The sequence below is a fragment of the Pygocentrus nattereri genome, chromosome 11 (genome assembly GCF_015220715.1).
Source record: "Pygocentrus nattereri isolate fPygNat1 chromosome 11, fPygNat1.pri, whole genome shotgun sequence".
Classification (NCBI taxonomy): domain Eukaryota; kingdom Metazoa; phylum Chordata; class Actinopteri; order Characiformes; family Serrasalmidae; genus Pygocentrus; species Pygocentrus nattereri.
Window position 1 is genome coordinate 5,527,514 of NC_051221.1, and position 24,793 is coordinate 5,552,306.

The 24,793-nt window shown below is 42.6% G+C and overlaps 2 protein-coding genes across 3 annotated transcripts in view; both read left to right on the forward strand.

Moving 5' to 3' along the window:
- Positions 1 to 597: 597 nt before the first annotated feature.
- Positions 598 to 15,860, forward strand: LOC108413740. Its single transcript, XM_037542605.1, has 10 exons — positions 598 to 705; positions 3,392 to 3,496; positions 3,881 to 4,153; positions 6,328 to 6,606; positions 9,051 to 9,224; positions 9,342 to 9,383; positions 10,097 to 10,186; positions 11,440 to 11,512; positions 11,643 to 11,711; positions 14,600 to 15,860. Exons 1-8 carry the CDS (start codon positions 645 to 647, stop codon positions 11,484 to 11,486), a joined length of 1,071 nt encoding a protein of 356 aa, XP_037398502.1. The 5' UTR covers positions 598 to 644; the 3' UTR covers positions 11,487 to 11,512; positions 11,643 to 11,711; positions 14,600 to 15,860.
- A 2,222-nt stretch (positions 15,861 to 18,082) lies between these two features.
- The window catches only part of LOC108413742 (mucin-5AC-like), a 57,080-nt gene continuing 50,369 nt past the window's right edge, over positions 18,083 to 24,793 (forward strand). For both annotated transcript variants that reach the window (XM_037542443.1, XM_017686390.2), the window contains exons 1-2: positions 18,083 to 18,660; positions 23,531 to 23,803. In XM_037542443.1, coding sequence (XP_037398340.1) covers positions 18,522 to 18,660; positions 23,531 to 23,803 — 412 coding nt within the window. In that variant the 5' untranslated portion in view covers positions 18,083 to 18,521. The remainder of the gene's footprint in view (positions 18,661 to 23,530; positions 23,804 to 24,793) is intronic.

A 24,793-nucleotide genomic window follows, 5' to 3' on the forward strand; every position in this document is an offset into this window, starting at 1 on the left:
TGGACAGGTGTCTTTTATACAGATAACGAGGTCAAACAGGTGCCATTAATACAGGTAACGAGTGGAGGACAGAAGAGCTTCTTAAAGAAGAAGTTACAGGTCTGTGAGAGCCAGAGATCTTGCTTGTTTGTGGGTGACCAAATAATTATTTTCCACCATAATTTACAAATAAATTCTTTAAAAGTCCTACAGTGTGATTTCCTGGATTTTTTTCTCATTTTGTGATAGTTGAAGTGCAGCTATGATGAAAATTGCAGACCTCTCATCTTTCTAAGTAGGAGAACTTGCACAATCAGTGGCTGACTAAATACTTCTTGCCTCACTGTATCAGTCTGAAAGATACAGTTAAAAGAAGCTGCCTGTTTAATGCTAAGGAATAAAAGAGGCTGTTAAACAGTCATGACTGATGTTTCCGGTATATTAAACCACAGAAAATGTCGTTAGTTGATCCTCAGCTGATTCCAAATAACACGTCTTTGCTGACATGAGTGTGAACTGAGAAAAGGGGAAGCTGTGTGAGGCGGAAGGAGCAGAGCTTTTATTGTCCTGTAAGTGTGTTAGAGAGTGCAGGCAGTAGTTCCTTTAATTAGCGTGCACATCAAACCCACAGCCAGACGGAATTCTCACTGCACAGACGCAAGACCATGAAGCTTCTCCTGTTAGTGTGTCTCCTGACCTACAGCTCCACAGGCACAGCTCAGACCGGTGAGTAGACCACCTCACACTGTGAAGACTCATTATAGGACCATTAGACCGGCCTGCAGATTGGTTGCTACATCCAAGTCCACTGTGGTGGTGCTCAGAGGCAAAATTACAAATACTGTCCAAATACTTATGGACATGACCATATAACTGTCCTTCTCACCAAAGAATTGGAAGAGAACAGCATTAGTAACATTTAATACAATAGATTGTTACACATTTTAAATAAAGAAATAAGTCTAATAATCTTAGTAATATTAATAATTATACATTTTTCATGGAAATCTACAGGGAATTGCAAAAGTCTAGGCATCTGTGGTCAAATTTTCCAACTCTGATTAGTTAAGCGAGAAGAAAAACACAAAAGATGTAATATTCTTCTCAGTATTTTAAGCAAAAATAGTGTATTATTTCTATTTTGTACCGTTTTAGAGTGAAAAAAGGAAACAAGCACCATGTAAAAGAGACTTGGATGAAATGGGTGAAAATCCCCCCAATAAATCCCCTTAAAGACTCTTAGCTGGCAACAGAAAGCATTTACAAGGGGTGCTACTGAGCACTGACCATGCAGGGTGCCCAAACTTTTGCCTAAGACTCTTCTCTTTTTCTGTTGTGTTGAAACTTTAAAAGATGGAAGTAAAAAGTAATCTGGCTTAAAATATGAAATAAATTGGACATTTTCAAATCTCTGCCTTTTGGAAGTCAGGTCATCTTTTAGTCGCTTAGCTATTCACAGTAACAGAAATTTTGACCAGGGGGCCCAAAACTTTTGCATGCCTTTGTATGTCACTGGGGCGGCGCGGGGGGCTCTCGCTGTCGCCTCACAGCAAGAAGGGCCTGGGATTGATTCCCCCAGCCGGGTGACCAGGGTCCTCTCTGTGTGGAGTTTGCATGTTCTCCCTGTGTCTGGTGGGTTTCCTCCCACAGTCCAAAGACATGCAGCCAGGCTGATTGGACACGCAATGGACTGGACTGTCCCGATGACAGCTGGGATAAGCTTCAGCACCCCCATGACCCTGAGGGAGAAGTGGCTTAGAAAATGTGTGTGTGTGTGTGTGTGTGTGTGTGTGTGTGTGTGTGTGTGAGAGAGCCCAGTGCTCGGTGAGTCACGAGCCGTTTCCTCCTTCTGTTCCCAATCTGATCCCCTGAGTCGACAATACGTGACTGAGGTGTCCTTGAGCAAGACGCCTAACCTCCAACTGCTCCCCGGGTGCTGCGGATAGGGCTGCCCACCGCTCCGGGCAAGTGTGCTCACTGCCCCCTAGTGTGTGTGTGTGGTGTTTCACTGCACGGATGGGTTAAATGCGGAGGTGAAATTTCCCTGTTGTGGGACTAATAAGGGTCACTTAGTCTTAAACTTGTCTACTTCCATGTTCGTCTCACTGCATCTTATGGGACAACTCTGCTGCAGTGCGCAGCGCCCGATGGTTTGTGGTGTGGTGAAATCTGCACAGCAAGACAGTCCAGCAGATTTCATCTTAATGCCACTGAAGGCAGCCACCGCATTCTGTTTAGCAATCAGGCAACGCTAGAATGGTTTTCAACACAAACAGCAAACACGACTTTCTCAGAGAAAGCTTCCGGTTTCACACAGAACTGCTAACAGTGAGGATTTGGAGGGAAGAAGCGTGATGGGATCAAGTTGATATGGTTTGAGCAGAAATGTGAATCATATGGAGGTCACTTGCTAAGGTAGTGGTTTTCAATGCACATGGGCAGGAAACTGCTTGTTTAGGCTTGTGCACCAACTGCATACAGAACAAATGGACACAGTGGATCTAAATTGCATCTGAAACGGGCATGAAATGCTCGAAATGCTCAACACATCAGGCCCAGAAACCTTTTATAGCTCATAGTGAGTCACACTGTGTTCTAAACCACATCAACATGCAGCCTATAACAAGACCTGGGTGTAGAAGTCCTGGGTGCATATTTAGAACAGGTTTGTGCGTTTGTTAGAAACATTAGCCTTGCAGATCCCGTTCTAAACTAAAGAAGCCAAATGTTGACTCCAAACATTCACGCTCATAAAAGTTTTATTTCGCACTCCTACATGACAGTGATGTTACTCTTCCAAGGCTGTAGCAATGCTTATGGTGACTTCATATGAGGTTCTTTAGATTCAACACTGATTCTACATCACAGATTTTCCTACTATACGCCTTCACTATACCTTCACATCTGATCTAAAATCAAGACCTAAACTTTACCCTAATCATAAATCCTGATTTCTAGTGGTACAACACTGTGACTAAGTACTTGCTCCTCATTACTTCTACCTATGGATATTAGTCACTCTTGATTGCTCCAAATGAACCTTTTAAATTAGTCAAATTACCTCAGTGGTGACTATGCTAGTTTCCATTAGCACTTCTGTGAGATTTACAGTCTTATTTAGCACCAAGCTAACAGTGTTGTACACTCATGTTCCCACACTGGGGTTGAAGCTCAAACAGCTCCCTATTCCCTACATAGTGCACTAGATTAATTAAAATACTGGCTCCGTTATTTTTATTTTGCAGTTTTACATTAAATACTTAAATTCAAAGCATGCTACATTAATAGAGAAGCCGGGGTGCAATCATTTAGCCTGTTAGCTAGCTGTATAGTATAGAGTTAGAAAATAATCTGCCAGCCTCATATTTTAACCTTCTGGAGTCTGAGGGCATTTTTTCTATTTCTGCTACAGTAGCTCCCCTGGTGCTCCAGGTGTGTGAGTGCTGTGTGGAGAGCAGTGGTGATGGCATCTTCTGTGGACCTGTTTGCTTCGTAGGCAAATTGGTGTGGATCAAAGGTGGGTGGGAGGATGGCTCTGACGTGATGCAGAACCAGTCCCTCAGAACACTTCATTAGGACCGGTGCGAGTGCGACCGGACGATAGTCATTGGCAGACTTCAGACAAGGTGGGACGATGGATTTGGACAGGTTGAAGATTTTTATGAAGACTACAGAGAGCTGGTCTGCACATACCTTCAGCACCTTTCCTGTCACTCAGTCAGGACCAGCAGCTTTTCTGGGGTTCACTGCCCTGAGCACACGTCTCACCTCGTGCCGAAGCCTGGAACAGGGAGAGAAAACACACGTGGATGAAGTGATGAATGAAGAGCTGTAATAAACTCATTTTAAGCTAATCTGCACATTTAACACTGAACCTGCTCCACTGTGTTCTTCATAACAGAGACTCTACATGTGAGGCAGACAGAGGGAAACACCGCCGTCCTTCACTGTGGAAACCTAACTAACGGTAAAGTGACCTGGAGCAGAGACACCAACGGACAGAGAGTGGACATTCTGACCACTCATAATGGAAAGACGACCAAAAACATCACTGATCCAGACAGACGTTACGGCTCACAAGCAGATCTAGCGCTGACTATATTCAGAGTCTCTCAGTCAGACGCTGGTAGATACGAGTGCAATGGAACTACAGTGGAGCTCAGTGTGACTGAAGGTAAGTGTGAAACTCTCTAGACTCTACTCGTCTACTCCTCACATACGTTTCTCTATTTAGTGCTTGGAGACTTAATAATAATAATAATAATTTGTAATAAGTTACAGCTGGTTTAGTTAAGTATATGATAAATTCTAGAGTCTAGAGACTAGTACAGCTGACATGGACAGTCAAAGACACAATTAAAAACATTTAAAATAATAAATTATTGCTTTGAATCCTGATTTTGGGAGAGAGTATTTGAATACTCTTTTGGGAAATATCAACAGTGGAAGATGAAGTGCACAAACCATGTACTGGAGTTAAAGTAGAGACCCCCAAGGTAAAATATTCCTCCAGTAAAAGTAGAAGTCCTTACTCTAGATCTCAACTTGAGTAAAAGTACTAAAGTAATTACCTTCAAATGTACTTAAGTATAAAGTAAAAGTACTAAAAGAGTAATTCTGGCTCTGATGTCCTGTTATCATTTTTATAACCAGACTGGCTTCATGAACTCATTTCAGGTGAAAGTCCTCCAGCGTCTCTCTTGGTAAACCAGTCTTTTAATAGAACGTCATTAATTAGTGACGCTGACGTCTATTAAAATGATCAGAAGCACAAAACACTGAAGGTAAACAGTTTCCATCAGGGAGAACCGAGTGGCTCTGAAATCACTTTTTACACACAAGCAAAGTTTCAGTTTCAGATTTATTTACAACTTAGTTCCAAGTTTAAGTTGAATAAAAACTGGCTTTAAACTCAGGATCACAGATGAGCTCCTTTACTATGTTGATCTGTAGGCGTCTGTTCATAAACATAAACCAGCCCAAACTCATTTACTATAAAATGAAATGGTGTTTGTAGAAATTCAGAAAAAAGCCGCGTCAGTCTCGACTGCATATGTGGACATATTTCTATATTGAGCTCTATTTACACAAAGTTAGGTTAGTTCATCATTTATGTTGAACAGACTCTCCCAAAGTTTTACGCTGCTGCGCTGACGTTGAACCGCGTGCTGCACTGGGTCGGTATGACCAACAGGTCAAAACCAGCTCTACACAAAGTGACCGCTGGGCCCTGATTGGTGCTCTGGCTTTGCGCTTCTTTCGTTTTGACATGTTACGTTTTTATACACACAGAAACCAAAAGGAACGACAGATTTCTCAAAATGTAGGAGGAAAAAGTCGGATATTAGACTCTGAAATGTAGTGGAGTGAAAAGAAAAAGTCGCCCAGACTGGAGAAACTTCAGTACAGAGACACCAAATGAGGTGCACAACGAGTATTCAAGGCCTGTAAAACTCAGTTCGGCTTTATGTCTTTATCTCTTGGTTCTACGTGGAAATTAAGAGCAAAATCTAACCTTTCAGCAGGTCAGGACCATTCCAAGGCTATGAGTGGGGGGGGGTCACATGATCCACTATCTGAGTGTTTGGCAATGAATAGAAATCCAGCAGTAGTGACAACACCACATGCGTCAGTTATGAGTCAACTATTATTGGCTATGGTTCTAAATTTGGACAGATAATAATAATAATAATAATAATAAATTAATCAAACAGTAATATATCGGCAGTGAGCGTATGTCCCCATATTGTATACTCTGAAAAAAGTTGTGTATCCTGAATATTTCTATTCTGATAAACTACTTTTTCCATGTCCATCCCAGTGACATTCCCACTAATGGTGCATGTTTTCCAAAACCTCTGAATCCCATTCTCACTGTTTTTCTCCACATTCAAACCCAGAAATGAGTTTCCAGGATACCTGCATTGACTGGATAGTGCAGGTTTGCTCCTTAACAAAATCTTAAGGATAACAAGGATTTACAAATTTGTCCGACGTTTTATGAAACAGTACAAAGTTTCCTTGATTGATTAAACAATAAAATGAAATGATAAAGATCCGTGCTGTAAAATTCTCTCTCGGCAGCGAGTCTCGGCCATTAGATAAACATTGCAATTCTAGCGTCATCAGAAAGCTGGATTTTTATTTTTAGTTATAAATATATAAATGCATGCCTGTTATTTTAGATAGAGTTGATTGAATGTAAAGAACACCAGTAATCAACTGCCAGTGATTCACTGTGAAATCAATTACCCCTGTAATTCACCGGGAGGGAATTATATAATAAACTAATTCCAGCAGCACTGCAGACTGAACACTGAACCTGCTCCACTGTGTTCTTCATAACAGAGACTCTACATCAGACTGAGAAAGAGGGAAACACCGTCGCTCTTAAATGTGGAAGACTAACTAAAGGCCCAGTGACCTGGAGCAGAGACACCGACGGACAGAGAGTGGACATTCTGACCACTCATAATGGACAGACGACCAAACACATCGCTGATCCAGATGGACGTTACAACTCAAGGAAAGATCTAGTGCTGATTATATACGGAGTCTCTCAGTCAGACGCTGGTAGATACGACTGCAGTGGAGCTACAGTGGAGCTCAGTGTGACATCAGGAACCGGTAAGTTTGAAAAAGTGTTTTTCTATTTATAATCAATGCTACAGTGGCCTTATATGGAATTATATGGAATTATATGGCCTTATATGGAATTATTGGCACTCTTGTTAAAGATGAGCTTAAAAAGGCTAAAAAGTGTATTTGTTAATCTTTTAATCCAACATGGAAAATAAACAGGACAGGGGACAAGAGGACAATTCCTAAAGCCGTGAACATTGAGGGTGACGTTATCCACTCTATTCATTCATGGATAAAGACCACTATGTTCGTCCATTTGAGTGTGTGGAAATGAGCAGGAACGTCCAGCACTACAGACTACACAGGACTGCACAAGCTAAAAATAGGACACTAATCTATCAGCTGCAATTATGGGCTGAGAGTCCGATATCAGACCAATAATGTTATTCTAAAGTCTTCCACAATGCAGCCTTCATGTATAACAGTCAGAAACAGCAACACTTCACTGGTCAAAGCTTCGAAACCTACATAAACCTTAATAAAGGCTCAATTCAACAGGCATCATCTACTGTAAACGCTGCTTTCGTCATCCCTGTCAAGCTGACCATGCCTGTGTCTGGTAACATCTCAATGTTGGATTGTGTGACATTTTTTGGGGGCAAAATGTTATAGCATGTTATAACAAGTGGCTTTGTAGTGTAGTGACAAACTTTATAAACGGTAAAATTAAGCTGGTTTTATTTAAGGGCCACAGAAAAACGCTTACGGCTGTTCACCCGGCACGTCTTGCTTCTGTGCCATTTTATGAGCATCAGGTGTCAAACCTACAACAGTGTCAGGTCACCTCAGAAAGAGTCATAAAAACCTAAAAAAAAACTGACTCGACTGAAATGTTCTGTCATGACATCAAAGCTGCCAAAGGCAACCGTTATAGCAATTTACGTCTGTGTTTGCTTTAGTTTGTTTACATAATTTGGAAATTTGCGCTGTGTTAGAACGTCATGAACAGAAACTGAAATGGTCCAAAGTGACTCGGAATTAAATTAACTTCCATCATCAGTTAGGAATGGGTTTCTTTTCCAGTTAGGTCACATTTTTGGAGATAAAGTTCTGTTGCATTGTAAATGTTTATGTAGATTGTGTGTAAATTGTCATGAAAAGCTTATGAAGGTCAGTGGTGGACAGTAACTGAGTAAATGTAATTAGTTTCTGTACTTTAGTATTTTTTTTCCATGTATCTATACTGAAGTTTCTCCATTCTGGGCGACTTTTTACTTTCACTCCACTACACCACAAAAGAAGCGCAAAGCCAGAGCACCAATCAGGGCCCAGCGGTCACTTTGTTTAGAGCTGGTTTTGACCTGTTGGTCATACCGACCCAGTGCAGCACGCGGTTCAACGTCAGCGCAGCAGCGTAAAACTTTGGGAGAGTCTGTTCAACATAAATGATGAACTAACCTAACTTTGTGTAAATAGAGCTCAATATAGAAATATGTCCACATATGCAGTCGAGACTGACGCGGCTTTTTTCTGAATTTCTACAAACACCATTTCATTTTATAGTAAATGAGTTTGGGCTGGTTTATGTTTATGAACAGACGCCTACAGATCAACATAGTAAAGGAGCTCATCTGTGATCCTGAGTTTAAAGCCAGTTTTTATTCAACTTAAACTTGGAACTAAGTTGTAAATAAATCTGAAACTGAAACTTTGCTTGTGTGTAAAAAGTGATTTCAGAGCCACTCGGTTCTCCCTGATGGAAACTGTTTACCTTCAGTGTTTTGTGCTTCTGATCATTTTAATAGACGTCAGCGTCACTAATTAATGACGTTCTATTAAAAGACTGGTTTACCAAGAGAGACGCTGGAGGACTTTCACCTGAAATGAGTTCATGAAGCCAGTCTGGTTATAAAAATGATAACAGGACATCAGAGCCACAATTACTCTTTTAGTACTTTTACTTTATACTTAAGTACATTTGAAGGTGAATACTTTAGTACTTCTACTAAAAGGTCTAGAGTAAGGACTTCTACTTTTACTGGAGGAATATTTTGCCTTGGGTGTCTCTACTTTAACTCGAGTACATGATTTCTGTATTTCGTCAACCTCGGCAAAGAAGTGACTGCGGCCAAATAATAAGCCCAGCTGTGAGTCAACCAAGCATCAGGATGGCTCTGCTGATGCTGGAGAAGATGAAACTGAACCCTCTGGGAGCGACTGGCGTTCATTGGAGGCTATGATTGTTTACCTCTGGATGAGCCACATGAAGCAATGTGAAATATTGATCTTTTGTGCATGTTCAGAATAATCTTGCACATAGATCACATTTAAAACATATTGTAAACAAAAACAAACAAACACAAACAAACAAAAGATTGTGAGAAAATCAGATGAGCCACTTTTACCCAGCCTTAGTCACATTTTATAAGAAATCTGATGTGACCGATTGAACCAAACACAAACAACAAACGTTATTTTCTACATTCTAGGCCCAAGCAGAATTACCACATCCACAACTACTACAGAAGCTGCAGCAACAACACCTGCACCAACAACACCACCAACACCAACAACTGCACCCACAAGTGAAAGAAGAGCTACAAAGGCACCCGAAACTGCAAGAACTACTAAAGGTTCATCTGGAGGAACAACTCAAGGTTCAAGTACGAGCAACTAAGCTACCAGATTTTTAATAAAGGATGCAATTTGTATTTTATGACAGCAAAGAAAAACATGCAGGACACATTGTGCTTTAAGACCAAATCCTCATGTTTAAACAGGCAGCAAGGAAGAGCCGCCGCTCATCACTGCTGAAACAGCTGGTAGGTCACTTCTAACCTTACACTTCCACCTGAAATTGGGCACGACCACCGCTCGAAACCTCAGCCCAGGACAAAATAGCACAACAGATCTTAGACCGAACCAGCAGCAGCTTATTTACATTACAAGCCTCTCCTAACTCGAACTTGGCACTTCCCAAGCGCCTCCTTGCATTTTAATTCTGCCTGTAACCAGTAGCAGGAGGCTACATAGCCGCCCCTTCGAGGGGAGTCGTTCTGGCGCCCTCAGAAATGAGTAGAGTCCCTTGGGTGTGCGGGGGCATGACACCCCACCCCGCGATCTTTCAGCATCAGGGGTTTCGGAATGTCCACCATCGTTGGCCACACGCTCCCAGTCTTTTCTCAAGGCTGCATCCTCCTCTTTGGGGTGCTGCAGCGGAGAGATGGAGCAGTGCGTCCTCCTTCCCACACTCAGAACCCCTTTCAGCTGGCAGCATCGATTCTCACATCATTTCAGTCATTTTACATGAAACTCACAAAAGCTGTACACTTCCTTTTAAGCATGCACACTTATTTTAAAGTGCATTAATATCGTTATAACCTATAATCGTGAGAAATGAAGAACTTCGCTCCACCTCAAGCCTCCCTCCTGCTCTCCGATGTGTCGTTTCTCAGAAATTTAAGCCAGTTTTCTTTTAAAGCTGGAAAATGACTCTGGCAGCCTGGTTTGATTTTAATTGTGGTTTTATTTTCAGTTCTATGGAAAGTCCTGATCATAGCAGTGAGCTGTCTGGTTGTTGTGGCGCTGGCTCTGTTCTCATGGAGAAGGTTCTACAAAAGGAAAGGTGATGACGGTTTTTATTGCGCTAGTTATGATGCTACGTTTGCACTAGATTTTGTGTTATTACAAATAAGGTTTCTTGCATATTTATTCTTCCATACTTTAATGTGCATAGCAGGGGGACTCCTGGGGTCATATTACAGAAACTTCTCAACTCTGAAATCTTATCTGTTTAGTCACCATGACAACTTCAGTTAGGGCTGTATTTAGTACAGTAGCTAATCCAGAATAACAGTTCCTACCTTCATGATCTCATCATTAACTCCAGATCAGAAAACAGCATCACACAGACATCCTAACTAGACTAAACCTCCGAAATCCTGTCCTAACTTTAGGATGAACCCTAACTTCTGTTTGAGGTCCGTTTCTCTGGTTTTGAGGCGGCTGAGTCAGGCAGTGTAGTTCACTTCCAGCATAATGAGCTCCAGTTATTTCTACTGGAAAACGTGGCTTTCACTGGGAGACGTTTTTCTTTTCTATCTCTACGTTTAAATCTCAGACGCTGTCGACTCGAACTCCACTGCCCCTCTGATCACCTTCCTGTGTTAATGTTGATGATGAAATATTACAGTGATGGTGGTGATTAACGAGGAGATGGAGCTGAACGTGTGTCTGTTTATTAGGAGGAATAACGTTAGCGCGTAAAGCATTTGGGAAATGGAGACTGAAACTGGGGAGCGGCGATGCTCTGATAAACAGCAGGGGGCACTCTCACAGTATTCACTACTTACAGTTTATCACTAGTTTTATTTGACCTTTTTGTACATCAGTAATGGTAGCTAATGTTAGCTGTCTGGCTAACTAACTTGATTTTTTGATTGTGTTTGTTTCAGCTGTGCACATATGGTCGGTTGCTGGGTGACAGACATGACAATTAGTTGTCGACTTCGATCAAGTTAGTTAAGATTTCCTGACTTAAGATAAGATTTGCTTCTGTAACACAAATGAGTAAAAACGTCTCATCTTGACCCGTCAGGTTCTGTAATACGGCCCCCTGAGCACAAGTGGATGACACTAAAGTCCACAAGTGTTACAAATGTGCTCACATGGAAATGGGGACAGTTGTATTGAGTAACATCTGTCCACGTTCTCAGCGAAGAACCTGTGCACACCCTGTTACACTCCTCCACAGTGGTTCTTTAGTGCCGCAGAGGAACTACTATCTTAAGAACCTGTGGGTCCCTGGTTCTTTGTAAGGTTATCTGTAATTCCATGGCTTTTTTTCATATTTGCACTAATTTCCGCTCCGTGTCTCAGCAGCGCATCCTGTTACAAGGTCAGGAGAATTTCTATTACTCTATTGAAGACAACACACCAACCACACGACCTGGCGAGTAATATTTATTTATTTGATCAAATTAGTTTTAGAATTAGATGAGTATTTTATTTGAGCTGATACTGTTGACGTTAATGACCACAGTATTTTAACTAGTCTGCCCCTTGTACTATTTCTCTATTAGCAAGTGACCAACAAAGAGCAAAGGAACCCATCTACTACCTGGCAACCTTTCCAGGGGTCCAGATCACAGGTAAACCCACTGTAGTACTTTCTTAGGGGTCTATCTGCTGGTTTATGCTCAGATTTGCATAAATCTTTTGTATTTGTTGTACACCAACTCTACAATTACAGGTGACGTCAGAACTTGCTTTTTCAGCATTTTTTTTTCGTGGTCTGCAGCTTAGTATACCAATGTCAACAGGTCAATTTGGACAAAACATGAAGTGTCTGACCAATAATCATGACATATTAGGACTTCTGATAAACTGAGTGCATTTATATGCAACCAATGATTATCATAATCAGATTTCTACAGTTATGGGATCATTCAAATGGCAGCATACTCCGATCGAGAAATACGATTAGGAAATCCTGGATTTTAGCTCAATTCAGTCTAAACTTGGTGAAGGACACGTCTTCTGAGGGTGAGAGGAATTGATCTACTATTGTACCCATCTTATCTTCACCATATTGCCGTATGTTGTAGACATCAGGTCGAACCTTTAATGCGAAAAGACACAGCGTGGTCCGAAAATCTTCTGCCAAATGCGTCCCGGTAACTGACTTTTCAGGCTTTACAGGACGACTGGCAGCAGCACACTCACCATATTTCAGTGTGTTCTTTATTCTCCGTTCTCAGTAAAGCTACTTCTGTTAGTTTGATCAGAAGCCGCTTTAATTACATTGATATATTAGTGTTTCCTCTGAAGCTCCTTTCAGACACGCATCGCTACCTGTGACTGTAGTGGAAGATAAATGTGAAGGTGCTCAGTGTGAACAGAAGCTCATCTGTTGATGGAAATTCAGCCACTAGAGTGAAACATTTCAGAAAGGCAGGTTTCTGGCTTAGTTGTGATCCACCCTGCGGGGGCCTGGCCTCTACTGCACAGACGCAACGCTGCAGGACCTGCAAAGCACAACACGTGTGGGAAATGAATGAAAATCTATTATATTATAATTCTCTCTATTATAACTCTACTATTATTAAAGCTACTGCATAAACGCCACAGAGCAAAGCACAACATTAGTGGTTCAGGTGGGCGAGTTTATTTCTCTACACGATTCAGAAATTAAGAAGTTGTCGCCGTGGGTTTCACATCCCGTTTACCAGGAACACTCGCGTCCCACTCAAAATATAGCTTAAGCTGTGAGAATGAAGCTCGAACGCTGCCGGTTAAAATATTCCTCGCGTGTGAAATTGGCTGAAGTGACTCATTAGGACGTGGGGTAATGAGGTGCCAAGTAAGATGTTAGAGACTTCTCACACCACTGTTTATTCTACTACCCCATTTTCTTCATATTCGTCTGTTTTAGAGCACCGTGTTGAACATATTACCCCACAAATACTTGGACAACATAAAACCGATGTTACACTAAACTGTTGGCAGGTAGATTTTCTTTGTCTTTGTGACTGCATGTAATAAATAGCCAAATCACACCGGCATCTCAACTGGTTAATGGTCAAGTACACCTTCACATCCCTAACGAAGACGTTTCTGTCCTCAGTGTCACCTTGACCAAGTCATTTGTTGACACATTATTTATTGAAAAGAAAAAAGAAAAATCATCTACTGCTGCACCAGTTAGTAGAGGTCTGCACTACCATGGATTCCCGCAGGACCCAACACAATATCTTGCGGCACAGGCCTAATTTTCAGTGCTGCTTGCAGGAGTGGGCGGGGAATCAGACCCCTTCGGGCGGGAGCGGGAGGAGGCACACATAGAATTCATTTATATTAATGAACAGCCTAAAAAAGTAGAGCGATCACTAAAAACACACGTAAAGTCATTCTCCAGCGACCAGTCAAGGAAACAATAATCACACCTACTGCTTCGCTGAAAGTCTCGCTTCTCATTTCGCCGCTCAGGTTTACTGGTCAGCGCTTTGAGTCCCAGACGCCGCAGTGTTTAGAGAACAGACCCGGAGCCGTTTTTGTGTCACGCATGAAAATGAAACCGAAGATTGTAGAAAAACGTAAAAACTCAATGTTATGTAATCCGTGATGAAATGCTAGTTAAACAGATTTCCTGGTTGGTCCATCGGGCCTAAAACTTTTGCCCAAGTCAGAAAGCTGTCGGGGACCAACAAACACACCATGTACATTTAGAGATGCTATTTTCATTGATCAAAGTGACTAATGTGACCATTTGTCCATCTGGAAACAGGAATGTCTGTATAACTTTCTCTCCGCCCTGCAGCTCAAACACTGTATGAAAGGTCAGCGCGTTCCAGCTGTAGTGCTGAGACGGCACGTGTGAATCAGGCATCAGGGAGGCGAGCCTTCTCTGTCTGACGGCCACAGCTGCCCAGCAAAAACACCAAAAATAACCGCTCTGTGGCTCAATTCCTGCTCCGCGCTTAAACGATGAATAAACTGCGTTTGATGAAGTTACTCAGCGAGTCTGAGACCATGACGGCCCTGTATTATGGATTTTGGAATAGACAGCGTCTGATACTGAAGGCCAGTTTGCCTTGACGGGACTGCGTAAGTGGGAGCGGGACAAAGATTGTCTGTGGGAGCGGGACGGAAATAAAAAGCCCTGCTCAGACCTCTACCAGTTAGCTCAAGTGGTCTGAAGTACCAGCCTACGTTACTCGAGTATAAAGGCATTCTGGTTTAACTCGGCCACTGAAAGACCCACAGCTCTTGTTCATCAATAAAATGCTTTCAAAAATACTCGTTTGTTGTTATTTTGTCGTTTCAGCTTGTTCAAACTTCCCAATGTAGCAGTGCATCATCTGTGTACTATGAGTGAGAACTAGGACACCAGGTTCTCAGCCAAAGCCCTTTATTCTGTTCCTCCAGGTGTTCATGACGTCTAATGGATGCTCAAATATTCCTGTATTTACTTCTGCTTGAAAGCTTCTGTGTCTCTGAAGTTAAAGTCAAAATTCCTCTTTTCCTCTGCTTTGAACAGACACCCAGCAGAACATGTATGAGGCCAAATAACAACTCCGTATACTATGATAACAGAGCATGAACTGGGGGAGGTGCTGCTGCAGATATTTGCTTGCTCAACAGAAGAGAAGCAGGCACTGCTCTGCTGTTCAGTGCTCAAGAAAGAAGGAACCACTGGCTCAGCCGTTCATATCACAGCGTATATCTAGACCAGTTATATCAGAGCTGGGGCAGCAGCTCTGGTGGGCCTTGTTCTGAAAGCTAGATGGACAGTTGTATGTTTCACCTGCTTGCTCTGTGTAGAACAAGGCTTTTTGTAGTTCTTGAAGCCGTTTCTTGTTCAAGCCTTCTTTTTGGCTTTTAAGTAGTTTGGGGCAAATTTTCCTCTTTTCCTTTCAGTCCAAATACCCACCTGGACTGAGTACCGTACCGGTCACCCCTCTACAAAGGTGTGACAAAGAGCTGCTGTGTGCCGCGGCCTTAAGTAGAGGAGTCCACAGGTGTGCCAGGTTGGGCCTAATCAACCCGAGGGCTCCTGAGAAATGGAGTTCCCTGAACTTGTGGTGCCTCGACACCGTCGCCCTCTGCTGGTGGCTGGTGGCGCAGGCTGAGCCCTTACAATATGCTCCTTATTTATAGCTGAGGAAAAGATGAACACGTTAAAAGAATAGCTTTAATCACTGCCTGCACCTGTTCAGTTTCACAGAAATGACTAATCTTAAATGTCTTAGATATCGTTGGATTTAACCTTCTTCATTAATCTAGGGATCAAATCAGGGAGATCCGCCTTGCGTCTGGAAGTAGACTTTATTTCTTTATGCACACATTTATTCACAGACAGACAACAAGCTGAGCCACTGAACACTGTAGGAGTCGTGTTTAAATAGGTGGATTGATATCAAGATTAGCCATGGCCAACACATAACAGAGCAACAGAAAACAGAAGTGGCCATATAGGGACAGGCAAAAATGACAGGACAGGATGCCCCGCCCCCAGGATGGCCACACAGAGGTCATACACACTATATAAGACTGCAGTACATGATCATTCCTTCAATATAAACCAGAAAACATAGGAATTCATATGAGATCACATCTAATGTGAGCTGTTCTGAGACACGTGGCTCTGTGTCAACTGGGGAAGTGGGTTATAGAGCCTCAGAGACCACAAAATCAAGGCTATTACAGATGAACAACTTCACGCTCTGATGCACGTGTGATTTTTTAAGCGTGCAGTTCGCACCATGTTAATTTGAGGCCATACACTTCCTTTACTTGCTAGCTGCATTAGCCTTGTGGCCTTTACTTTCAGCCCTGCCGAATGATAACATTAAAGAAGAAAGTACTTTAGGTACTAAACCCATCTTGGCTGATTAACTGCATTGGAGGTGGGGTGCTGGGGTGAGGGGTGCACTACTGCTTAAAGCTGGGGTGTCCAATCTCCACACGGGTTTCTATTTGTGGTTAACACCTTCTTTAGTAGTGAACATAGTCCGGGGAACTACCCCCTCTGCATGTTCCCCAGACTATCATGTCAGGCCATGAAGACCTTTGTCGGCCCATGTGCAAAAATACAGTGCAATGAACCAGTTCTTCTAGGGCCTTGTGGGAGTTTTCAGGATGAGATCTGCAAAACTGTTTACCAAACCATATATAGAAACACAGTTGCATGCAAAATTTGGGCAAGTTTGGGCAACCCTGGCCAAATGACATTTTGAAGCAAAAGGAATTGAGCAAAAATCTGCAGAAATTATGTGATTTTATTATATATATATATATATATCTTTTTTTCCCACTTGTTAATGTTACTTTATATCTGATGACATTAAATAGCAGAAATAAATAAAACAGTAATTGTACAAATGTTTGGCTGCTCTACCAAGTCAGGCCTAGTAAGAACTCTCCTTTAGCAGATGTCACACCTTGCAAATGTTTTTTGTGGCTTTTAATTCTTCTTTTGCTTTTTGAAGAAGTAAAAGGTGTGGAATCCATTCTTCTGTCTACCTGTGCAGTGTTTCCTGGGTCACGGACTGCCACTCAACCCCAAAGCATAAGAGATCCACCCCTACGTTTAACAGTTGTCAAGATGTTCTCTTCATCAAATGCTGATCTAGTTTTTGTTTTTCTTTCCTTCCATGCAGATTGTTTTCATTCAGTAACACTGCACAGCAGAATGCTGCTCCTGTATCAACGAATCCTTCCTACAGGTCCTTTGCTGTCATGTGGGGGTTTTGCTTTGCCTTTCTGAGCAGAATACGAGCAGTTCTGTCTGAGAGTTTACTTAGTCTTCCAGATCTTGCCTTGACCTTCACAGTTCCCCTTAGCTAGCTTTTTGGGTCAGTAGGAGTCGACAGTTGGAGAGAATCGAGTCATGTTTGAGGGGCGCAGACTCAGATTTTTGGCCTCCTGCTCGTGTTTCAGACCATTCAGTTTATCAAACGTGTTTGTTGTTTTTGGACACAACTCAATCGGAACAGATTCCTGCAACAACCAATGAAAACTGAGATGGAGAAAAAGGAAAATAAAGTAAATAAACAAAGAAAAATGGTAAAAAGAATCACTCATGTGTGGAGTGAAGCTTTTTAATGAGCTGAGTTTAAGGCCCAATCAAGTTTATGTACATTTAAAACTCTAAAAATCCCAACTGATCTCATTTTTAAATCCATGATGCTCTTAAACATGTTTACCTGCTGCTTCTTTACTGTCTCAGTGCAAACAGCAGAGAAAACAGCAGCAGCAGCTCCACGTTTGTTTATATGCGTCTCCTAGGAACCTCCTAGAGTTCAGTACGGGTCAGTTCTGTTCGGGTCAGCAGGAGAGTAGTGCATGATCTCCAGTATTTCAGAGCCCAATAAAATCTGCAAGAAACAGTCGTACAGTGTGAGATGCCCAGTGTTTTATAATCTGTTGAGACCTTAAAAGTCGTGTAGTGAACCCAAGGCTGGAGAGGAACCCATGGTTGTTCAATGTTAGCACAAGGCTTGAAGAGTCTGAGACTTTGTTATGCTCTGTAACTGTCATCAACTCACAGTTCCTATTAACATTTAACACACGTTACAATGTTACACTCTCAATAATATTAACATTTGCAGAAAAAGTTTGCTGCAGAGAGTTTGCTACTTTTCATTTAGGAAAAATCCACAAATTATCCACATAATTAGGCACTTACCTGTACTTATTAATCATTTTATCAAAACCATCTTCCAAATGTGTGGACAATTAAAGACTGGAGCTCGTCTGCACATTCGCTCAGCCTCCTTCTACTCTTTTCATCAATGGAAAGGGCCCATTGTACCACAACTGATCATTAAACTCTACATCGTTCCTGAATGTGTAAGGCAGTCCAATCCTGCTTAGCAACTGCTGTTGTCCACCTTGGTCAATCGCTCATGCAGCATATGGATATAAGATTTGCCTGGAGTCCTTTGAAAGTGGAAGCTGATAAAGTAGAGTGGCTTTTCTAAAAACTTTCAAAGCAAGCATAGTTTGGCCCTGTGTTTAGCCCTAAATGTCCAGACCCAGCCATTCTGTTTGTGGTTGAGGTGGATGCCTTGGAGTGTGGCATAGGAGCTATACTGTCCCAGGTTGTGGGCAGTCCTCCCAGGCTGCACCCTTGTGGCCATTGTTCAAGGAAATAATGATGACATAAGAAATGGGGAACCGTTTGTCATGAAAGCCGCATTTGAAGTGGAAGCACTGGTTAGAGGGGGCCAAGCATTTCTGGTTCTAAAAACCACAAGAACCTAGAATCTATCAGCGAGGTCAAACACCTGAGCCGTCTACCATCGGCACAGGGAGTAAAAAGTGAAGAGTTTATTTCAGACTTTCAGATTTCAAACTCACACTTCTGTACTGACGTGTGTGAACTGTGAAAGGAGGAAACTGTTCGAGGAGGAAGGAACTGGGTTTTTATTCTTCTGTGAAAGTGTGACAGCGACTAGATGGCAGTTCCTTTTTGTTGGCTCATCAAAACTAAAGCCAGACAGAGCTACTACTGCACTCCGTACAGACAGCAGACCATGAAGCTTCTCCTTTTAATGAGTCTTCTGATCTACAGCTCCATACAAACAGCTCAGACTGGTGAGTAGACCAGATCACACTGTGGACACTTTCATTATGATCAGACCAGGCTGGCCTGCAAATTCACTGAGACATTTACCCCGTGCCTGAACAAGACCAAGGGATGTCTGAGACCCTCAGGCAGCTTGTTCCAGCTTTGGGCAGCATAAGAGCTAAATGCTGTCTCACCGTGCTCGGTTCTAGTTTCCAGCTAGCTGACCAGTCTCGATCTGGCAGGCCTGTTAGGTTTGTATTCTTCCAGTAGATCAGAGATTCTGGTGTTAAGAGAAGGAGGAACTAACTGGGAGCCAATGTGACTTCAAATATCTAGGGTCAACCATCCAGAGCAATGGACAGTGTAGAAAAGAGGTGAAGAAGAGGGTGCAGGCAGGATGGAGTGGGTGGAGACGGGTGTCAGGGCTGATGTGTGACAGAAGGATAGCAGCAAGAGTGAAAGGGAAGGTTTACAAGACAGTAGTGCGTCCTGCTATGATGTACGGTTTGGAGACTGTGGCTCTGTCTAAAAGACAGGAGGCTGAGCTGGAGGTGGCAGAGATGAAGATGCTGAGATTTTTGTTGGGAGTGACAAGGATGGACAGTATTAGAAATGAGCAGATCAGAGGGACAGTGAAGGTGGAGCAGTTTGGAGATAAAGCCAGAGAGGCCAGGTTGAGATGGTTTGGACATGTGTCGAGGAGGAATAGTGGATATATTGGTCAAAGAATGTTGGAGATGGAGCTGCCGGGTAGAAGGAGAAGAGGTAGACCTCAGAGAAGGTTTATGGATGTAGTGAAGGTGGACATGGAGATGGTTGGTGTGAAATGGATAGTGCAAGATGGAGGCAGATGATCCGCTGTGGCGACCCCTGAAGGGAGCAGCTGAAAGAAGAAGAAGAAGAAGAAAGACTTCATCTGACTATCATTCAATAGTCATTTCTGATCATGCACCTCATAATTTTCTAATTGGCATTCTTCCCCCCCTATTTGGCGATTCAATTCACTATTACTGTCGAACAGTGAATTCAATACATTAATTTCTGCTTCAATAGATGATTTTATTGCCAATAATAAAAGAGACTGTCTCTCCTTCTATTGTATGGGAAGTGCGAGTGACATTGAAAATGATTAAATTGTGAAGAAAACTGGGTAAAAATAATAAAAAAAACAAAGCAAAGATCTCCTAAACTGGTTGTAAACATAATGAGGTTTGAATGAAGATTTAAAGGCACAGTGTCTCAACTGATGTGTGTCTATGGTTGAATTGTTTATAAGGAGAGAAGAGCTCGCTGTAAAAAAGCACTGTGTATTTCTCTCTCTCTGTCTGTCACCACAGGAAGGTATGAAATCACCCACAAACAGACACACGCATCCAGACACCCCCTAAACCACGAGTGATCTCATGCTTCTCATCCTCATGCTATAAAATCTCACTATAGCTGTAAGAGCCTCTCTGTTCAGCCTGAATTGTTCACTGCTGTCTGTGTGATTTGTTCAGTGTTCTGTGATGTATTTCTGTGTCCATAGTGCCTTAAATATGAGGCAAAACCGACTCTGCATCACTTCTTTTTCTGCATCATCCCCTTTTCATCGCATGCAGTCACTAACGCACGTTAACTTGAGTCTAATCCTGAATATTATGCGAATTATAACAATTATAACAGGAGCTAGCCTTCAGTTCAGGCATAAACTGTTACAGTGCAGACACAATGAGGTTCACGCTGACGTTTAGTAAGTTTTAAAGGAATTTGATAAAACTCATTAAAACTTCATCTTCAGATTAACTGGAAACTGCAGCTCAGTTAAAATCGTATTAGCTAGTAACGCAACAGCTAAACTTGCTATCTTTCCTTTTAAATGCAGGTTTTACTGCATGTTGCTGTTTGTACTGAGTCCCACGTCAGACTATAAATAAAAGGTGTTTGTTAATTACAGCGTTAAGACGGTGGTTCTAATGTTTTTCTCTGGCTGAATTCTCAGACGTCTTGAGTGACACGTCATCGCACTGCATAAACTATGTATAGCTGTGAGAGAACTAGAGGAACTGTTCTGTTTCTCACTATGTGGCTATTTCTGTCTTAGCCTTACGTTTTATGTGAAAGTATTTCAGTCTAGTTCACTCTCTGTCCGAGCGTGATGGAGCGTGTTGGGTTCCTCTGTCTCCTGCTGTGTGGATTCCTACACATGATCAACAGCGGTGAGTAGTGAAGTTCCAGTAGCTGCATTTTGTTGATAAACTTAAAGGAGGAGGTAAAAATGTACTGAAAATCGTGAAATCACAATGCAAAATTGGGACATTGTGCATCATGGAGAACGGGCATCTTTTAATTGTGATCTCGTACAACTGAGATTCTTCGTGTGCTGCCATGGAGGCTCTGCTCAATATAATTTGAAGCTTTTGAATTCCGTCTCAGGTGTTTTTCCTCATGCACAAGACACTGAGCAGGCTAAGGGAGTTTCTCTAGAAGAACTCTGTACAATAATGAAATCATGTGTATTTTTATGATTCCTTTCTTTTAAGAAATTCATTTTCCAGCGATCTTTGCTTGCGTTATAACAGAGTTTACAATATAGTCTGCTTTATGCTATCATACCTGAGATACCTGAAGTTCTGAAATGTCTTGGTTGTACTTTTACATGAAGTGTTTGAAGTGGACAGTTGTTCAAATGTATCTTTGTGCACGGCTTCTACTACTTTACTGGTCCGCTAATTCACTGGTCCGCTAATTCACTGGTCCGCTACTTCACTGGTCCACTACTTCACTGGTCCTCTACTTCACTGGTCCGCTACTTTACTGGTCCGCTACTTCACTGGTCCACTACTTCACTGGTCCTCTACTTCACTGGTCCACTATCTCACTGGTCCGGTACTTTACTGGTCCGCTACTTTACTGGTCCGCTACTTCACTGGTCCGCTACTTTACTGGTCCGCTACTTCACTGGTCCGCTACTTTACTGGTCCGCTACTTCACTGGTCCACTACTACACTGGTCCACTACTTCAATGTTCCGCTACTTTACTGGTCCACTACTACACTGGTCCGCTACTTCAATGGTCCGCTACTTCACTGATCCTCTACTTCACTGGTCCGCTAATTCACTGTGTCCGCTAATTCACTGGTCCGCTACTTTACTGGTCCGCTACTTCACTGGTCAGCTACTTTACTGGTCTGCTACTTCACTGGTCCGCTACTACACTGGTCCGCTACTTCAATGGTCCGCTACTTCACTGGTCCGCTACTTCAATGGTCCGCTACTTCAATGGTCCGTTACTTCACTGGTCCTCTACTTCACTGGTCCTCTACTTCACTGGTCCACTATCTCACTGGTCCGCTACTTTACTGGTCCGCTACTTTACTGGTCCGCTAATTCACTGGTCCGCTAATTCACTGGTCCGCTACTTTACTGGTCCGCTACTTCACTGGTCCGCTACTTTACTGGTCCGCTACTTCACTGGTCCGCTACTTTACTGGTCCGCTACTACACTGGTCCGCTACTTCAATGGTCCGCTACTTTACTGGTCCGCTACTTCAATGGTCCGCTACTACACTGGTCCGCTACTACACTGGTCCGCTACTACACTGGTCCGCTACTTTACTGGTCCGCTACTTTACTGGTCCGCTAATTCACTGGTCCGCTAATTCACTGGTCCGCTACTTTACTGGTCCGCTACTTCACTGGTCCGCTACTTTACTGGTCCGCTAATTCACTGGTCCGCTAATTCACTGGTCCGCTACTTTACTGGTCCGCTACTTCACTGGTCCGCTACTTCACTGGTCCACTACTACACTGGTCCGCTAATTCAATGGTCCGCTACTTAACTGGTCCGCTAATTTACTGGTCTGCTACTTCACTGGTCCGCTACTTCACTGGTCCACTACTTCACTGGTCCACTCTCTCACTGGTCCGCTACTTTACTGGTCCGCTACTTCACTGGTCCTCTAATTCACTGGTCCGCTACTTTACTGGTCCTCTACTTAAATGGTCCACTAATTCACTGGTCTGCTACTTTACTGGTCCGCTACTTTACTGGTCCGCTAATTCACTGGTCCGCTACTTTACTGGTCCGCTACTTCACTGGTCTGCTACTTCACTGGTATTTTAAAAGTGATGAGAGGAGAAGTCAGAGGTCTGGTACAGAGAAAGAAAACAGTGATGAAGTGATGAGAGGAGAAGTCAGAGGTCTGGTACAGAGAGAGAAAACAGTGATGAAGTGATGAGAGGAGAAGTCAGAGGTCTGGTACAGAGAGAGAAAACAGTGATGAAGTGATGAGAGGAGAAGACAGAGGTCTGGTACAGAGAGAGAGAAAACAGTGATGAAGGGATGAGAGGAGAAGTCAGAGGTCTGGTACAGAGAGAGAAAACAGTGATGAAGTGATGAGAGGAGAAGTCAGAGGTCTGGTACAGAGAGAGAAAACAGTGATGAAGTGATGAGAGGAGAGGTCAGAGGTCTGGTACAGAGAGAGAAAACAGTGATGAAGGGATGGGAGGAGAAGTCAGAGGTCTGGTACAGAGAGAGAAAACAGTGATGAAGGGATGAGAGGAGAAGTCAGAGGTCTGGTACAGAGAGAGAAAACAGTGATGAAGGGATGAGAGGAGAAGACAGAGGTCTGGTACAGAGAGAAAACAGTGATGAAGTGATGAGAGGAGAAGTCAGAGGTCTGGTACAGAGAGAGAAAACATACAGTGATGAAGTGATGAGAGGAGAAGTCAGAGGTCTGGTACAGAGAGAGAAAACAGTGATGAAGGGATGAGAGGAGAAGTCAGAGGTCTGGTACAGAGAGAGAAAACAGTGATGAAGGGATGAATGAAGAGCTGTAATAAAGTATAATAAACTAATTCCAGCAACACAGCAGACTTAACACTGAACCTGCTCCACTGTGTTCTTCATAACAGAGACTCTACATGTGAGTCAGACAGAGGGAAGAATCATCGTCCTTCACTGTGGAAGACTAACTAACGGTAAAGTGACGTGGAGCAGAGACACCAACGGACAGAGAGTGGACATTCTGACCACTCATAACGGAGAGACGAGCAAACACATCGCTGATCCAGACAGACGTTACGGCTCACAAGCCAATCTAGCGCTGATTATAGTCACAGTCTCTCAGACAGACGCTGGTAGATACGACTGCAGTGGAGCTACAGTGGAGCTCAATGTAACTGAAGGTAAGTGTGAAACTCTCTACAGTGGCCTCCAGAATTATTGCTGCCCTTCATAAAAACGTATGAGCTTAAAGAAATATGAGCTTATAATCAGTCAATAACATGTCTATAACTGGCCTGAATAACTTGAACACTCGAGTGTTTGTTCACCACATCGTTGTTTAGTACTTGGATGTTTATTAATAGCCACACAAACTGTAGCGTATATTAAATTTGATCAGGAAAGGCTTTTAGACACAGCAGTTATTGTTCATATAAACCATAAGTTATTTGCTATTAGGAGTAATAGCAATAGTCACTAATAACTATAGTGAACTATTCTATTAAATATGGAGTACAGCACTACAGAAAGTGGGACTGGATGATCAGATGTGATCAATATGACCAGATATTTAAGGGGTTTGAGCTTCACAAGTGAAGGAAAATCAGCTTGTTTTGTTGGATGTAGATGTGAGTGCAGTGCAGCCGGTGTGGACGATTAGAAATGATTCACATATCATCATTTATAACAGGGAGGATGAGTGTTCTACCCACACTGCCCACTCTGTTTATTTCAGTGTGTGGAAATGAGTGTTCTACCCACACTGCCCACTCTGTTTATTTCAGTGTGTGGAAATGAGTGTTCTACCCACACTGCCCACTCTGTTTATTTCAGTGTGTGGAAATGAGTGTTCTACCCACACTGCCCACTCTGTCCATTTCAGTGTGTGGAAATGAACAGATATGTCCAGCACTAGTGATCACATCTGTATCAGTGTGTGTGTGTGTGTGTGTGTGTGTGCGTGTGAAAGATAAAGCGGGGTACTAAATTACCTTCTGCTGTTACTGACTGTGATTCAGCCATACAACCATAATAATAATAATAATAATACTAATAATAATAATAATAATTTATCAATCAACCGCAACCCTATCTGGACTAGTGGTTAATGATGGTGGTGGTGGAGATAATGATGATGATGATGATGATGATTTATCAATAATAAATATATC

Coding starts and splice junctions, on each gene's coding strand:
- LOC108413740 (XM_037542605.1), top strand. CDS start 645: ATGAAGCTTCTCCTGTTAGTGTGTCTCCTGACCTACAGCTCCACAGGC. Junction 6,607..9,050: donor CAGTGTGACATCAGGAACCG/GTAAGTTTGAAA, acceptor TCTACATTCTAG/GCCCAAGCAGAATTACCACA. Junction 10,187..11,439: donor AAGGTTCTACAAAAGGAAAG/GTGATGACGGTT, acceptor TCCGTGTCTCAG/CAGCGCATCCTGTTACAAGG.